The 18,411-nt window shown below is 37.2% G+C and overlaps 2 protein-coding genes across 3 annotated transcripts in view; one reads left to right on the forward strand and one right to left on the reverse strand.

The window, feature by feature from the left end:
* The first annotated feature begins 37 nt into the window (after window positions 1-37).
* LOC133515463 (peptidyl-prolyl cis-trans isomerase Fkbp12-like) lies at window positions 38-6,658 on the forward strand. 2 transcript variants are annotated; one of them, XM_061848025.1, is made up of 3 exons: window positions 38-298; window positions 392-552; window positions 1,205-1,547. In XM_061848025.1, the coding sequence occupies exons 1-3, from the start codon at window positions 262-264 to the stop codon at window positions 1,319-1,321; spliced, it is 315 nt and encodes a 104-aa protein (XP_061704009.1). In that variant the 5' UTR covers window positions 38-261; the 3' UTR covers window positions 1,322-1,547. The 2 variants fall into 2 exon arrangements, with proteins under 2 accessions (XP_061704009.1, XP_061704002.1); XM_061848018.1 differs by lacking the exon at window positions 1,205-1,547 and adding an exon at window positions 4,861-6,658 and having other exon boundaries at window positions 161-298.
* An 8,590-nt stretch (window positions 6,659-15,248) lies between these two features.
* LOC133515437 (leucine-rich repeat-containing G-protein coupled receptor 4) overlaps window positions 15,249-18,411 on the reverse strand; it is a 33,689-nt gene continuing 30,526 nt past the window's right edge. The window contains exon 8 of the mRNA XM_061847984.1: window positions 15,249-18,068. Coding sequence (XP_061703968.1) covers window positions 17,662-18,068 — 407 coding nt within the window. The 3' untranslated portion in view covers window positions 15,249-17,661. The remainder of the gene's footprint in view (window positions 18,069-18,411) is intronic.

Raw genomic sequence — 18,411 nt, forward strand, 5'->3', positions numbered from 1 at the left:
GGCTGTTGTCAATTTAGGTCAGATTAAATCCAGAAAAGTATTTTTCTGTAGTAATTATTTTTCAATTTATTCAGCCGTAATTCTATTTATATTTATATTTGAGCTGATGGCCGTGTTGCCAATGCTCGATTTTTTTTTTTATAGAAGTGTCACTGTCTGCTGCTGTCAATATGTTAGAAGACCATAACAAAACAAGTCTCCCAATTATTATATTAAAAAATTAAACAGAGTGTATGCCTTTTTATTATTTAATTGTTTACAATGGGCGTCGATATTGAAGTTCTCAGTCCTGGAAACGGTATTTATACTTTTCTTTCCTATTCATTACTATAGGAGTTACAAGTTTTTAAATTATATTACTGACATTATTAGTCCGTCCCTAACGTTTCAGGATCTACATATCCCAAGCCGGGTCAAACAGTAGTGGTCCATTACACGGGCACCTTAGCTGATGGAAAGCAGTTCGACTGTTCTAGAGAACGTGGGCAACCTTTTAAGTTTACGCTCGGCAAAGGAGACGTAATCAAGGGATGGGACAGAGGTATACCAAAGGTAAGGATAGAAAATTCTTAACACTTCAGCCGAGCTAGCACAGGAACGGCGTGACACAATTTCGCCCGCGAGAGAGACTACCCGTCCCTCTTTAATTATTACAGTTAGAAAAAGTGGGGTAGTTTATCTTGCGGGCGAGATACTGTCGCGCCCGTCCTGTGCTAAGCCTACTTACTGGTGGCATACATCATTTTTCAGTTGTTGGAATCATCTATCTTTCTATTCATTAAATTTTTAATTCAATTGACTTAATTGACTGCTTCCCAGCATTTTGTCACTTAGGGTTTAAGATTTCACCAAACTCGGTTACATGGCAACAATATTGTGGCAATAGTCATTATATGCAGGGGCGGATACCAGTATTTTGTCCATACAAAAAGACCACTTTTTCATTCTTTGGTTTATTATTGTTGTCTAAATACATGATTCAGTCTTACATAAAGAGAATATAATAATACAAAATATTGGCTTATTTTGGGGTTTCTTAAAATTATGTACATGTACATGTAAATTATTCTTAGAAGTCTCTCTAACATGTTTTAGCCATATTTTCTTGTTTAACATTGTAAGGTTTTATCTAGATTTTATGCCAGAAAGATATCAGAATATTAGAAAAAGGGCACAAGTAACTAACACCTTACACTTTGCTTAGAGCATAAAATGGAGATGGGCTGGTCATGTGGCAAGGCTAGACGACGGGAGGTGGACAAGAATGGTGACCAAATTGAAAGGGCTCCAGGTCTCTAGAAAGAGAGGACATCAATGTTAGGCATAATTAATTACTTGTGTAATTTAATTACGAATTGAATCAAAAGTAATTAAATTATTTGTAATTTAATTACATGTAATTCAATCTCCTGTGTAGTTTGCAATGGCAATTACTTTAATTGGTAATTAAATTACACAATTACCCCTGTTTATTAATTTTGTTAACGTTTTTATTAATTTTCAAAGATGAACATATTTATTTACAACAATAAAATTATAAAGGAAAATTTGTTTTAAGTTCATTATACCTTGGATAACGTTATACAATATTTTTTTATCCCGGGAATCATTCATTTAGAGGGTAAAATATGACAAACCACCTCGAATGGTACCTCATAGCGGTTGGTGCTTACTTACCTCGCGTAATTCCACATTAATATTGGGGCGGCGCTAATAATGGCGTAAGCGCCGACCGCCATAAGGAGCCTTTCGACGTGGACTGTAACAAATGGTACAAATTGTAAAAACAAAGCAGTTGTTATCAGTATAGAGTGAAACAAAGGATGCAACGAGAAAATTCACAAAGAGCTACCTTCCAGTCTAAGCTACTCGTATAGGGTTCAAGTTGTAATAACCGGTCATTTGGATTAGTCGACAGGTAGGCGATGAACAACGTGAACTCCGGCCGCGAATTCTACACAAAAAAATTACACGCGCAGTACGAGCATTTGCGACACACCTACAGACGAGTGTATTTGGCAGCCTTTATTTAAAAACTGAGAAAGTATAAGGGAGTATTACTGCAATGTTCTGCCGTCAGAGTGCAGCACTAGCAGTTTAGTCGGGTTATTTGTTGCCCACCATAAGCCGTACTAAAATTTACGGTGGGGACAAAAAATGAAAATGACAATGACAAATAATCATAGCGCTTTCTCTGCTAATCCTACTGAAAGTTCCATAAGAGCATCTCGGTCATCTGCCGCCTCTACCATTTCATCTCTATATTAATTGTACCTCTATGGTATTATGACAAGTTTTCACAGATAATAAAATATGATTACAAGGGCCCTACCGGGAAACGCGAAAAACGAAATTTAGTTATCTGCCTCTTCATAGCTCGCATATGCAAGAGTGATAGAGAAGTTAGATAACGAAAATTTTCTTGTGTCGCGGTAGACCCTCAGATTGTGATGGATTGTGATAGTGGCGCCCCCTACTCAGAGTTTCGTGTAATATTTCCTATTAAAAATACATTTGTAAACTAGGGGCTAAAATGGTTATGCTTTTCATTCCCTGTTTTTAAACATAATATAAATGAGTTTGCTTGGGAGTCTTTTTTTCAAATTATGCAGTGGCACATGTCGTTTCGGTTTTCAATTATGCAGTAAACAAGAATCATTTGGGCAATGAATGATTACAATTCAGCTCACCATATCTTGTACGAGGGGCTGATATGATTAAAAATCAGATTCATTTAAAAAATGGATAAAACCCGATAAATTCCCGTATTTAGATACTCGTTTAGGTGGATGAAAACGATTTCTAAGAAAAAAGAAAAAAGTGACATTTAATAACTATTTTTTTTTATTGAAGAGTTAACGTTCATTACATAATGCAAAGCATATTGGACGCTTAACTTTTAAAAGCGGCCAAGTGCGAGTCGGACTCGTGTCGGGTTCCGTACCATTTATGACGTATTAAAATAAACTACTTAGTACTTACTAGATTTCGTTCAAACCAATTTTCGGTGGAAGTTTGCATGGTAATGTATATCATATATTTTTTTTAGTTTTATCATTCTGTTATTTTAGAAGTTATGGGGGGGGGGGGACACAGATTTTACCTATTATTATTGTTTATTGATTATTCATGCAACACACAAGCTTACAGTTCAGGTACCAAAGCGCTTACATGTTAAATAATAATATTAATAATTGCTCCTGGTCGTCTTCACGACGGCATTTTCAGGGGCCCATCTAGTGGGCGGCGAGTCACCGCCTGCCTCGATAACTAGTGAAAACATTGTTATGGCAGGTGTCCGGATGTCTTTGCAATAACCCAGTCTCATTGTCCTCCCAAACTTCAATCCATAGACCGTTATACTGTTCACTTTACTACAATAGTCCCAATGCCTGTTGCGACCGGTTCATGGGTGTCTATTTTGCGCCCGTGGTTCCAGCAGGCGTTCTCATGACATTAAAGCTCTCCAAGAGGCCTCTACGTGTTGGATCTATATCCCCACGCAAGCCTATCAAAAGACGGGATAGGCCCGTGAAATCCAAGGAGATACATTAATAATTAGAATTATTTACAATATCCACAAATAGTTAAACATTACAAACTAGGTACAATCACTCAAAAACATATATAAAGCTGTGGAGAACGATCCTGGTGAGTCATAAAAGACATCAACATCAGGTCTTTGGATTGATAGTTCGTTTAGGAGTGAGAGTGCCCGATTGGTGGGAGCATTGTTGGTTTGACGCGTACGCACCCCGCCCACGACGAACAGTCTTCTCCGGCGTCGCGGAGGCAAAGCGCCGCCCTCACTGGCGCCTAATACGCACGTCCTCGGCGCTGGAGCGAGCAATCCTATCCGCTCAAGCACCTTAACATTACGGAATCTGTTTCGCAACAAATTATAGTAATGGATCACTAATAATATTTTTCGTCGCAGTTCTAGCGTATCCAATCCCACCATTCCCGACACAAACATCGAGGGAAAAAGAAGTGGATAGTATCCGTAGATCAGGGTTTCTTAAATTGCAGTCACGGACCACTTTCACAATTTTAACAACTCCACGGACCCCTATCAATTTTTTTTTTAAATAATGTAAATAATGTCAAACGATCTTGATTTTCCTGAGGATCAAATGTCTATATAGTACTCATGGCATTTAAGCAACACAAAGGTCAGAAATGAGAGTTAAAGTCTCACGCTCGCAGTTGACGATTGAAACGCCTCTAATAAAATGATAAGGTGATGTGACGTCACATCATATAAGTCTGTCCTAAATGTATGGAAGATCAAGGAAATTGCCATTTTGACTCCCAAATATTGCGTTTATGTGTATAGTTGTAATACAATTTATTTTTCAATAAAATGTAAGGAATCGAATGGTAGGTACCATTTTCTTTTCTATTTTTGAAAGACAAAAAAAAATTTTTTTAAGGCTTCGGAGCCTTGTATTTTTGTATAATATCAATGTAATTTTTTAAATTCCACTTTTTTATAATGGATGGCTCATTTTCTATCCATTTAACTAAATTTTGTTATAATATTCAACATGTGTCAAGTACCCAATTGTTAATTTGTAATTTAGTAACTTTTTGCCCAACACTGGAGGACATCGACTAGTCAGGTGGCAGGACGAAATTGTTGATACTGCAGCAATAGATGAAGTCAGATGGAAACAGCGGGAGGAGACTATTAGCCAGATTTAAATATATGTATTAAAACTACAAAATTCTTTGTAGAATAACCAAGCTCTAATAAATAAATAAATATAAATGAAATCTGTGGTTAAGTACTAAAGATATTGTAAGTAAATGAGCATTGTATGGAATAATGTTTTAATGACAAACCATTGTTTGTTACAGATGTCAGTAGGTGAGAGGGCCCGATTAATCTGCTCGTCTGACTATGGTTATGGTTCTAGGGGCCACCCGGGGGTCATCCCACCAAATGCCACTTTAGTGTTCGATGTTGAACTGCTTCATGTTGAATAGTAACCTGAAACAACTCATATGGTTATAAAGTTAAGCCAAGTATTTGTTGGATAGTCTTCATAACAGTTTCAAACAACTGAAGAAAATCTATTATTGGATATTTTAAGTTTTATACTATTGAAAAGAATCTCTTACGCTGCATAATAATATTCTAACAGTATTAGGGGTGAATGATGATGAACAAACTTTTATTTTTAAATACATGTATATTGTTTTATAGCAACTTAACTGGTCCAGGGACTTAATTATTTCATATCAAAAGTATTAAAGTGAATTATGTTGATCTTATATTTTATATTATTTATGTTAATGTTATACTTGCACAATTTTAGTGACTTAATTCATGGTTGTTTGCATTTACTTGATACTATGTACCTTTGGCTATTGTTTTACTTAGAAATATAATTTAATGATGTATAGAATAATGGTACCAATAATGTATGAAACGTACATATTCTCAATATTCTCATACGAAAATACTCATAATATAATTTAAATCACCACAAATAAATAAAAACGTTGTATTACATTAAACATCGAACATTATTCATCTTTCCCTTGTTGTCAATTGGTACCTTAGGTTTTTGTAAGGGGCCTCATACTATCTCTATACGAAATTTTATCTCAATCTGTTTAGCGGTTTAAGCATGAAAAGGTAACAGACAAACAGACTTACTTTATCATTGATAATATACTTACTTAGTTGGGTCATAAGTTCTGTCACAAAGGATTTGACTGATAAAATGTAATATAAAGCTTTTAATAATTAAAACCGGCCAACAGCATGTCGGGCCACGCTCAGTGTAGGGTTCCGTAGTTACTCTTCCGTCACAATAAGCTAAACTGGAGCTTAAAGTATAGTAAATTGTTAACCAAGGGATGAAACGGTACCTTTCACGCGAGTTAAACAAATAGGCAAATTTGCATAATCAGTACCTAATTAAAGTAAGTCTTTTTACTTTTTGCGATAACTCAAAAACAGCTAAACTGATCATGTCCGCTATAGTTTTCATTTAATATCTTTCTTAAGCTCTACTTCCACGATTTTTTTCATATTTTTTGGACCTATGGTACAAAATTAGAGGGGGAGGGGACACATTCTTTTTCTTTCGGAGCGATTATCTCCGAATATATTCACTTTATCAAAAAATGTTTGTTGAAGACCCCTATTAGTTTTGAAAGACCTTTCCAACGATACCCCACACTGTAGGGTTGAACCAAAAAAAATTTACCCCCACTTTACGTGTAGGGGAGGTACCCTCAAAAAAATTAAATTTTTAGATTTAATTGTACGACTTTGTCGACTTTATTGATTTATATATCCATGCCGAATTTCAGCTTTCTAGCACTAACGACCACGGAGCAAATAGCCTCGGACAGACAGACAGACGGACATGGCGAAACTATAAGGGTTCCTAGTTGACTACGGAACCCTAAAAAAGTTTGCCATGAATTGTAAGCTTGTTTTATACTGATAAAAACGTAATATAATTAGTTTAAAATTTAGATCGCGTCTTAATTTACTACTTGTTTACTTTGGGATTGACGTTAGACGCAAATACGGGCTGGATTGTGAAATATTATACTTTTCCAAAGGGAATAAAAATCATTGTCACATTAATTAACAAAATATGGATTGTGTCGTCCGAAATAAATGATTTTTATTTTATTTTTTATTTTTATTAATATAATTTTTAAGAAAAAAAAACCGGCTTCATTGAGGGAGACCGGTGAAAGAACGATTATTGTTGATTTTAGATTTCATACAATGAAATTAAAAAGACAGCGTCCTACGCCTAATTATGTAGAAAAGGAGGTAACATGATTTTTTTTTTGCCACTGCACCAACCTTGACACATTTCAGATTTGTCCTATGGTTGACTGGTAAGATACCCGCAATAGGGTATTCGACTGTATTTAAGATAAATTATTTCACACCATGCATGAAATAAAGCACCAGATAATTATAAAAAAAACTAAATAGGATAGAAATATAAAAAAGCGGCCAAGTGCGAGCCGGACTCGCCCATGAAGGGTTCCGTACCATTTATGAGGTATTAAAAAAAAACTACTTACTAGATCTCGTTTAAACCAATTTTCGGTGGAAGTTTGCATAGTAATGTATATCATATATTTTTTTAGATTTTTCATCCTGTTATTTTAGAAGTTACAGGGGGAGGGGGGACACATTTTACCACTTTGGAAGTGTCTCTCGCGCAAAGTATTCAGTTTAGAAAATAATGATATTAGAAACCTAAATATCATTTTTGAAGACTTATCCATAGATACACCGCCCTAGTTAGGAGCAAACTGGAGGCAGCGTCTATAGTGTGGAACCCCCACGAGGTCACTTATGCCCTGCTTCTAGAGAAAATTCAAAAGGCGTTTTTGCGATTTTTATATAAAAAAACCTATGGGTACTATCCCTTCCTTTACCCAACAAAATTTCTGCTTGGCACCCTGGGCTTTAACTCCTTGGAAGTGAGGCGTAATTATGCTCTCGTGACCGCGGCGTGCCGAATAATACGTGGGGATTCGGACTGTCCACAGCTGGTCTCGCAACTTTTACGCCTTCTAGTGCCCCCTCTGTTTCAATCAAAGACGAATTTTAGGCCACGTAAGCGCGACTTACTGGCAGTTCCTAAAGCGCGCACTGTGGCGTACAGGAACTCACCATTGGTTCGCGCCTTACAATACCTAAACGCACTTGTCAAATCAGCTCCTGACTGTGATGTTTTTGCCAGTAGTTGGAAGATTCTATGTGACGAATGTAAGAGGTTATGTGAGGCGATGGATGATCACGCGTCTTCGGTTAGTATTTAAGTTTATTTGTTATTGTATAACACAACATGTTTTTGGATAGTAATTATATTGTATGCATTCCACAGTGCCTTAGTGTCTCACTGTAATACTGTGTAATCTGTTTGAATAAAAAAAAATAAAAAAAAAAAATAAAAAATACCCCACACGTATGGGTTTGATGATTTTTTTTTTTAATTTTATGACGTATTAAAAAAAAACTACTTACTAGATCTCGTTCAAACCAATTTTCGATGGAAGTTTGCATGGTAATGTACATCATATATTTTTTTAGGTTTATCATTCTCCTATTTTCGAAGATACAGGGGGGAAACACACACACACATATTTTACCACTTTGGAAGTGTCTCTCGCGCCAACTTCAGTTTAGATTTTTTTTTTATTAGAAACCTAAATATCCTAAATATCATTTTTGAAGACCTATCCATAGATACCCCACACGTATGGGTTTGATGAAAAAAGATTTTTTGAGTTTCAGTTCTAAGTATGGGGAACACCCCAAAATTTATTGTTTTTTTTTTCTATTTTTGTGTGAAAATCTTAATGCGGTTCATAAAATACATCTACTTACCAAGTTTGAACAGTATAGCTCTTATAGTTTCGGAAAAAAGTGGCTGTGACATAATCGGACAGACAGACAGACATGACGAATCTATAAGGGTTCCGTGTTTTGCTATTAGACTACGGAACCCTAAAAATGTGCCTTGAAAACCTAACTGCTTGGCAAAGAGAACAAATTGCCAAACGTGAACTATGCATCATTGAAGAGTTCCGTTCTGTTCATCATCAGCAGTTCCACTTCTTCAAATGTTACCTCTACAAATGTAAATAATAGGCTTGTTAACGAAAATACTAAGATACAACTGAATTGATAACCTCCTCTTTTGAAATCTTGAAGTCGGTTAAAAATAGGTACATTCGTTTATTTGTATGAACCTACTTTTTTTAAACGTTATTGTTTGCCTGCAATTCGTTTTCCGACAAGTCTGTACTTCAGCTAATACCCATCAAACTGGGTTATTTCCACCACTAGTGGGATTTTTTTTCCTAGTAGTTACCAGTGGTAAAAGGTGGAAAAAAAAACTCCAGCAGTTACCACTGGTAACCACTTGGTAGTAACTAGTGGGAATAACCCATCAAACTTAGGGTATTTTTCAGTTATACGCAATTTTTTTACTGCCATCAGTGCCATCCTACGAGTACGTTTGGTAAAACACGTACAGTGGCAGATTGGCAATACCAATAAACATGATATGAATTATATATTTTAAGAAAGATAAAAAATCCAGCTTTAATTTTATGTAATATTCGACCATGCAAACAATAAAAATAGACAACTAGGGATCAAAATCACCTCGAACAGGTCGCGTATTTTTTACATGTTTTTTTATAACATTTTTCAGAATATTACATAGAATTGTGAAAAACTGAGACTGCAAATTAAGTTTAATTATAATGTAAGTAATTCAGCATTAAATAAGCTTTCAACCCATACATATGAATAATAAGGGATCTTAATCTATTGCTTTTTTATCAGTCAAAACCGTCGTCGCCGGTTGCCCAAAACCGTATTCTACTCTGAATTGGTGGAAGGCAAACGCAAGCACGGCGGTCAGCATCTGCGTTACAAGGACGTGCTCAAACGACACCTGAATGTTTGCAACATCAACCCTGAGCGCTGGGAGGAACTTGCTGCAGACAGAGCATCTTGGCGGTCCACCATTTTTAACCACATCAAATCGTTTGAGGAAAACCGCCTCAATGCCTTAGATACCAAACGCCAACAACGTAAAGAGAGACCGAAGCCCTCTTACACGTATACATACAACGCGTCTGGTCAACTATATTGTAACACCTGCAAAAGAGTCTTTAAGACCAAGTTCGGCCTGGCCAACCACATTAGGGCCCATAATCGGCGTAATCCATAATTGCTGAGGTCGCCGTCATCGAAATCGATGAGGAGGACTATATATATATATATATATATATATATATATATATATAGATATATGTATATATATATATATATATATATATATATATATATAGATAGATAGATAAAATCTTTATTCAACCACAACTTACATGCTTTGTGACACAAACAAATAACAAGAGAAAAAGAAAATTGACAAGAGACAAAGAAAAAGTAACATACAATTTGACACTAATATCAATAACAATGTATTACGTGTCTTATTTTTAGATTAGTAAAGCGCTGGTGGCCTAGCGGTAAGAGCGTGCGACTTGCAATCCGGAGGTCGCGGGTTCAAACCCCGGCTCGTACCAATGAGTTTTTCGGAACTTATGTACGAAATATTATTTGATATTTACCAGTCGCTTTTCGGTGAAGGAAAACATCGTGAGGAAACCGGACTAATCCCAACAAGGCCTAGTTTATCCTCTGGGTTGGAAGGTCTGATGGCAGTCGCTTCCGTAAAAACTAGTGCCTACGCCAAATCTTGGGATTAGTTGTCAAGCGGACCCCAGGCTCCCATGAGCCGTGGCAAATGCCGGGACAACGCGAGGAAGAAGAAGATTTTTAGATTGACATGTGTTGTGGTAAAGAATAGGCGCTGACTCAGCATAAATGCTGCGGAGACCACAGCGCTGATCTTCCGTCAGAACCTTAAAACCTACACTAATAAACGACCAGTGCAGCGCTAGTCAATGTACTTATATGTATAAATATATCAGTCAAAACCTTTTTGACAGATTTTATGACCCAACTAAGTAAGTATGGATTGCATTTCCATCATATGAGGATACACTAGAGCTTTTAACAGGAAAGTGTATGATTATACTTCTCCATACAAACATAGTCCCCATTTTCCCCTGTTGATATTGACATTATGGAAAATATTTCTACACAATTTGCCCCTAAAAATGCCCCTTTTTAGTATTTTTGGAGTTTTTTTAATAGTTAAAAGGAATAAATAGAAAGCGGTCGTCCACTTTCCTCTTAAGGCTAATAGAACAACATATAGGTGTATTCCCGTCTGATTCCTTCCTATTTGCGCTCGCCCCTGTCACAGGGCTAGGGCTGCGAGCGTCCATACGCTACGACGACCGCTTACCACCGCGTATACCGGATTATGAGGATCCAGTGATATATTTCAGTTTTTTTTAATTATTTTTATGCGTTTTAGAATGTTACGTGTGAGATTGAATAAGAGAAGTCGACGTGGAAAACCTCAAATGGAATCTTATTGAAGACTTATTAACCTATTTTACTAAGTTCCCATTGCATCTATCACGGGTGTGCTACGTGGGATATCATGCTGTCTATTTTATCGCGTAAGTTTTATTATGAATATACCTTCTAGTGTTAAATATGGCGACACGGCTTTGCAAATTGGTCCTTTGATCGATCCTGTAATCTCCCGGCTAGTAATATTGCGACCTTAAGGTGGTTCGATTTTCATACAAAAAACAATCGCTATTTATTAATTAATTACACAATATTATTACATAAATAGTTGCGCATCTATCTACTTTCGAATATTCATTTGCGCTAAATTAATAGAAAAACTTTGTTTCATACAGAAATCATGCAAAAATCAACGTTATATTTTTATAAATTTTACTCATGTGTGTGTGACAAATGTCGTGTACAAATACATTGCGGCGTTGCCACTCCATGCTTCGGACGGCCATCGGCGCGACGTTGCGATGTTTGACGCGTTTATAGCTGACTCTGTCGACACTGACACTCAGTGTGACCAGGCGTACAATAATTGTCGTACATGTACGATAATTTGGGCCCCGGTATGACGTAATGTTCCAAAGAGCATTATCGTACTAAAGTACTATAATTTCAGCCCTTGGATGATGCCACCTTAAAAGTCTAGTAATTTGAAGCAAAATATGACACTTTCTCTCAGAAATAGGCTAAAATTTGTATCTTTTGGGTGTTCGGCTCCTTTATGTAAGTTTAAAGTTTAAAATGTCTCAATTTCCTGTATACCGTTTGAGTCTATCCCAAAAATACACAAACATAAACAGATTTTTTGCGCAATTTAGACGAAAATTGTCTTTTTTTTATTATTAATTGGAAATTTAAGCTTATTTTGCTAGACATTTTTAGGGGCTGCCTTTTTGATTAGCGTACGATATTTTTTTCAACGGTACAATAATATCGACACTCAAGTACGATAATTCTCTTCCGCTCACCTGGCAACACTGCTGAAACTTGACAGGACCTGGGGGCCTACCGCGAAAACCTAAATTCGCAAATTGCGGGGATCTTTCTCGTTTACTCTAACTAAGACGTAATTAGAGTGACAGAGAAAAATGCCCAAAATTGACGAATTTTGATTTTCCCGGTAGCCGCCCAGGTGCTTGAGGTACTTGATAAAAAACAACGCTGCCGCATGTTCTGAATTGTGATTTTATGTGTTTTTGGATTGAAAATGATAGCAACGTCTAAATCAAGTTACAAAAATCATCGATATTCTGGTCCACGAAAAACCAGGAAAAGTGTAACTGTAATTGGAGTCTACAAATATGACCAATTCATAGAAAATATGACCTAGAAACTAGTTCACTTTTATAAAACTCAATTTTGCCCGAGATTGTAGGTACTTAGGCGAATACCTAAGGGAGCTACGTGTATTGATCTTGAATAATTAGTTGGCTAATATATGACTTCAACATGATATGGACATTTACATCATAACTATTATACCTAGTTGGTTACTAAGTTCTGTTACTCGATTTCTTTCTTTCTTCCTAGCGTTGTCCCAGTATATTGCCACGGCTCAATGGAGCCTGGGGTAGGCTTTGACAACTAATCCCAAGATTTGGCGTAGGCACTAGTTTTTACGAAAGCCACTGACATCTGACCTTCCAACCCAGAGGGTAAAACTAAGCCTTGTTGGGATTAGTCCAGTTTCCTCACGATGTTTTCCTTCACCGAAAAGCGACTGGTAAATATCAAATGATATATCTGTTCTGAAGTTCTGTTACTTGATTTGCAACCTCTTTATTTCCGTTAAAACAAATGCTACCGATAAAATAAAAAATGACATAATGTGGGGGATTTGTGAGATATAATTATATACCACACATAACGCTTATCTCGTCGTATCTATAATGAATTGGGGCCTAAAAGAGAATCGTATTCCAATTTTTGAAACGCTTGTATTACTTTATATATTAACTAAAAGTTGCCTTAAAATTCAGCTTTTATACTAAAAACGGCTTTAAATATGTTAAATTAACAAAATATATTTTGACAGATGCTTTCGCGCCCAAAACGCTCTTTGAAAATTGTGTAACGTCACAGTTTATGGTTTGACACATAACTACATACACACGTAGAAGATACGAACTGTCAACTGATATTTGTCATTTGTTGTTAATCGCCTAACTGTCAACAGTGTCAATCCGAGAGTTGTGACGTCTTCAGAATCTTCAATGACGTTTCGAGTTTGGTCACGTGACGTGTGCCAAAAGATATTTTAAATTCAATATTTACAAAAATATGGTCATTACAGGTCCCCTAAAAGTAGTTTAACATGTTCTTATAATCCAAAAGAATTTATTGGGATACAATTATGCCCTAAGATTTGTAGATGGAAACAACCCTATTGCGTTGCACAAATGTGGGCACCCGCCAAACATGATTTTGGGTATGTCATACTCAGGGCTAACACAGATTCATTTCTGTGAAAAAGGTGTGAAAACCGGAAACTGGAAACCGTTCTCGAACCAATAGTGAAGCCCTTAAGCCACACCCTATTTCAAAACCAGCCATGGATCTTTGAACAGGACTCAGCTCCTGCACATAAGGCAAAAACAACTCAAGACTGGTTTCGAAGGAACAAAATTGACTTTATTGCCCACGAAGACTGGCCGTCCTCCAGCCCGGACCTTAACCCCCTGGATTATGCCATATAGCAGGTTATTGAGGAGAAAGCCTGTGCTAAACCCCACACAAATCTTAACTCCCTCAAGCGGGCCATAGTTAAGACAGTGACGGAATTAGACATGACAATCGTGCGTACCGCTATTGATGACTGGTCTCGTCGTTTGAGGGCCTGTGTCAAAGCCAGAGGAGGCGATTTTGAATAATATTGTCATATGTAATTCCTGATTTTGTGTACTTCATTTTAATATATACTTTATTTAACTTTCGTTGGTATATTTTATGTAGATAAAGATTATTGCAGTAACAGAATTTAATAACCAACTAGGTAGAAAACAATGCAATACATAAACACATAAATTGGATATGATGTGATCCGTTGAATGAAATTGACAATAAATAAAATAAATAAATAATTTTCTATCTCTAGGCAATAGGCATTGTGTGAAACCTAGTTGTGTCAAAATATCGGGAAATCAATAATATAAACAAAAATGGTAAATATCTCATTTCTTTTTATAATGGTTATAAATAGAACGCCATGCAATTTTGTAACTCACTGTAATTTAATTAAATGTATCGTAAAAAAATGTTTTAATTCTACTGTAAAATAGTACCTACTTTTTTAAAGGCTGGGCAGTAAGGGATTGCTTTAATTTTAGACCAAACCAGCGTTTTTTTTTTTGAAAAAAATACCGGAAAATCTGACTTACAAATTTGGACTTTCTTAGGTTCATTCTACTTAGAATCTTCTCCACCCTAGTATTAAAAAAAGATATCCTAAAATATCCATACCATTACGTCACATTTTAGTGTGAAAGAAATTTCAGTGTAAAACTAAAATTTCAATACAAATTTTCGCGTTTCTATAGTACGAGGATTGATTATGCTAGTGATTCTGAGTTGGAAGAACCCAAAAATATCATGATGTGTGAGAATCAGATTTTTAATATTTTTATGGAAAAACGCTCATATTTCTCATAAAATAATTTATTAATAATAGGTACTTGATAATACTGATAATAAAAAAAAAATTAATGAGTCTCGAACCCACATCCTCTTGCATGTATTTCAACGTACATACCGCAACGCTATTGAAGCCTACTCACGCTGTGCCAAATTGTCTACTACAAGGATCCCAGTACGACTGTTTGAATGTGTGAGTGATACTTAGAAATAGAGTCAAGAAACATTCTGTCGACATTAAGGGGTAGTTTTTGTACAATGAAGTGTTCAATGTTTGTTTTAATAGTTCAATATTTATTTAAAGAGTGCGCTAAACATAATTTACAGTATAGAAATACCAAGACTACTCCACAAAAAAATTAAAACTCAAAATTTGCAATTGTGGTGCCATCTAGTGAGGTTTAAGCTTTGGGTAACCTAGTCGAACCACCTTAATCCAAGTACTAAGCTTATATTCGAATGTTACCCACCGCAGATCTGTCTTCATACTAGACGTTAAGTCTTGGCACTCTGAACACTGGCTAGCCCATGGGACTTTGTGTGGCTTGCCAGCAATAAACGCCAGTGTGCGTAGGTTCCAGCTAGAGGTGAGGGTAGAATAAATTGAGCATTTTGAACTTTTATTTATTCGAAACAACAACTAGTAGATACAAGGTTAATAATTATATTTTGGAGTAATGAGCTCCGGACCACGGTTTTCATTTATATTGATATAGTTACATTTTCAGATACAGATTTTTTTTAGATTAGGTACATGTATAGGTATTTGTTATTCGGTTCATTTAATTTTATATATTTACTTCAACTCGAATTAATTATTTCGGCGTTGGCGGTATCGTATCTAATTACTCTCTTAAAGCTATTGTTAATCGACAGTATAAATAACACTAATAAAATATTTAAGCTTAAACTAAGTAATAATATTTGTTACATAAATTATTTTTCCATTCCCCTTCAAGAAAATTCGACAATGTCAACTGAGTTAAATACTTACCATATTACTGTAACGATTTACTTCATTGAATGTTCTCATAATTTAGATAATATAATTCTTGCGGGGAAATGCATGAGAATTAAATCTTTGGTTTCTTCCATCATTGCAAGCCTTTGGTGACTCATAAAAAAAAAGAACATACTAAGATGAGGTCAGTCTAGTCAAAGTAATTAAAAAAAAATCCGCATTTGTATATTATTCTCGAGCAATAAGACATTGATACATTTTACGTAGAATTAGGTTATTTTCTGTACTTGACTAAAATACTTTTCTGTACTAATTTCCTAATATTTGAGGAGTAATGAATCCTTACAATTTTAGCAAAAGCCAAAAGTATTTATATCCATCCATCCAGAGCCAAATCCTAGGCTCCCAGGGCCTTTAATTTCCGTGAACTGAATGGTAGATACATTTTTCAGTCTGTTAATGGCCATGGTACCTGGCCGATAATTTATATTTCTGCATTACTATATTACTGACCTGATAGGTATTAACTTGTATGTTATAATTAAACATTTAAATCCCTTTAATTATATGCAAGTATGCTGACAGTAGAAAAAGTTGCTAGTTTTTTTTGTGAGCAGTTCCAGGTTTTCTAGTGTCACTGACACTCTGTTTAGTGTTTATTAATGATGACACTGACAGTAATGGCTCCTCTACACGATGGCCCAGCGTAGGCCAGTCCAAGGGACGCATTTATGCGTTAAAGGGAGCAAGTGATATTGCTATCTCATTCCACTGCATAGCTACGTCCTTTGACTGGCGTATGATGGGCCATCGTGTAGAGGAGCCCTAAGGTTCGTTCTTAACTTTCACGCTTACGTAATTTCGATGATACATTTTATTCAAACCTTGAAAACCTTACTAAATTGTAACATTTCCGGTATCTGATTTACCTGAATTTCGGGTGTATTCCCATTTGTTCTCGCCCCACGTAACCGCCGCCACACACGAGGCGGGAAAAGATGGGAATAATTCATATGAATGCACGTATTACCACCTGTGCCCACAACCACATGTAGTCCAGGGGTCTTTAGTTTAATTTCGGGTGTATCCCCATTTGTTCTCGCCCCACGTAACCGCCGCCACACACGAGGCGGGAACAGATGGGAATAATTCATATGAATGCACGTATTACCACCTGTGCCCACAACCACATGTAGTCCAGGGGTCTTTAGTTTAATTTTGGGTGTATTCCCATTTGTTCCCGCCCCTTTGAGCGCCGCCACACACGAGGCGGGAAAAGATGCGAATGATTCATATGAATGCACGTATTACCATCTGTGCCCACAACCACATGTAGTCCAGGGGTCTTTAGTTTAATTTCGGGTGTATTCCCATTTGTTCCCGCCGCCACACACGAGGCGGGAACAGGTGGGATAATTCATATGAATGCAAGTATTACCATCTGTGCCCACAACCACATGTAGTCCAGGGGTCTTTACTTTAATAATGTCACACATAATATCTCCGCTAAAGAATTCTTCTATAAAAATAAACAACCAATTTGTTTTTGAGACGTAGAGTGCTGCAGGGCCTGTCTATACTTTTGGTCAATTTACCCTTAAAAGCTCTTCGGTACAACATTTTAATATGTATACATATTCTAGTGAGTCCACTTGGGCTGTACGCCAGGCGTAAATAGGCTCTATCTATTCCATAAGAGCTGGCAAAGCATCTGACGCCTGTAGCCCGACTGGCGCTTCTCGAAAACGGTTCTTCACGAACCGTCCTGCGGGCAGTATTCATGTTGTTACACTTATTATTACTTACGTGCTCGCACATTATAACCACTTAATTGACGCTGCGTATTATAGCTAAATCAGTAGAATGCGTCATCAGTGGCTATAAAAATACTACTACTTATATACATCTCAGCTCTAAAAATGTAGGAAGTAGCTACTTTTGGTAGTTATATAATAATTAGTGCACTCGGCCGAGTTAGAGTCACTGCCCTGTTCGGGCCGGGGTCGGTATCAGTACGTTTGTTAGGGCGCAGCACTGAGTTCCCGAAGGTGGGTGCGGCTCACTGCGCCGGCGCGTTGAGGTCGCGCAGGCGCAGATCCGCGAGCGGGTGCGGGTGCTGGTCGTCGGGCCACTTGACGACGACGTTGGTGGTGGGCGGCAGCGTGACGGGAGGCTCCACCACCACGGGCAGCCCGCCCTCGTGCTCGGGGAGCACGTGGCCGATGAGGGCGCCGACGCGCCGGTACGTGGGCGGTAGCGGGCGCTGGTCATCGTGCGGCAGCAGATGCGCTACCACGATGACGGCGGCGTCCTGTCGCGGCGCCACGTCGTTCAGAGCACGCATGCTGAGCAGCGGCGCCGCCGTCTGCGTGCCCAGGCACGTCGACGACCCGCTCACCCGAGCGTTCAGATTCTCCAGCATCATAACCATCTCATTCATCCGTTCGTCGCATAACACCGGATTATCTGTAATGATAATGACATTTCTTAGGTATTATTATATAAATTTTAAATATAATTTATTGCATTTAACAAACATTGCTAAAGCACGAAAGAAATGCAGTAGTTTCAGACCACGTTCAGTCAGCATCAAAAGTAATGAACCAGACTACGCGTCAAAGGTATCTCACCATTCTTCAATAACTTAACAAAAAGAGATTATGTATGTAGAACAATTAGACCGTGATAAATACTTTTGAACGCGAACAGTAGACATATGTATATCTCTATTTGGAAGAGTACTCCAGATACATTTGGTGCGTAATTTCTTCCGCTGCTATTGATGACGCTGACTGTACCTACGTTAGGG

The sequence above is a fragment of the Cydia pomonella genome, chromosome 1 (genome assembly GCF_033807575.1).
Source record: "Cydia pomonella isolate Wapato2018A chromosome 1, ilCydPomo1, whole genome shotgun sequence".
NCBI lineage: Eukaryota > Metazoa > Arthropoda > Insecta > Lepidoptera > Tortricidae > Cydia > Cydia pomonella.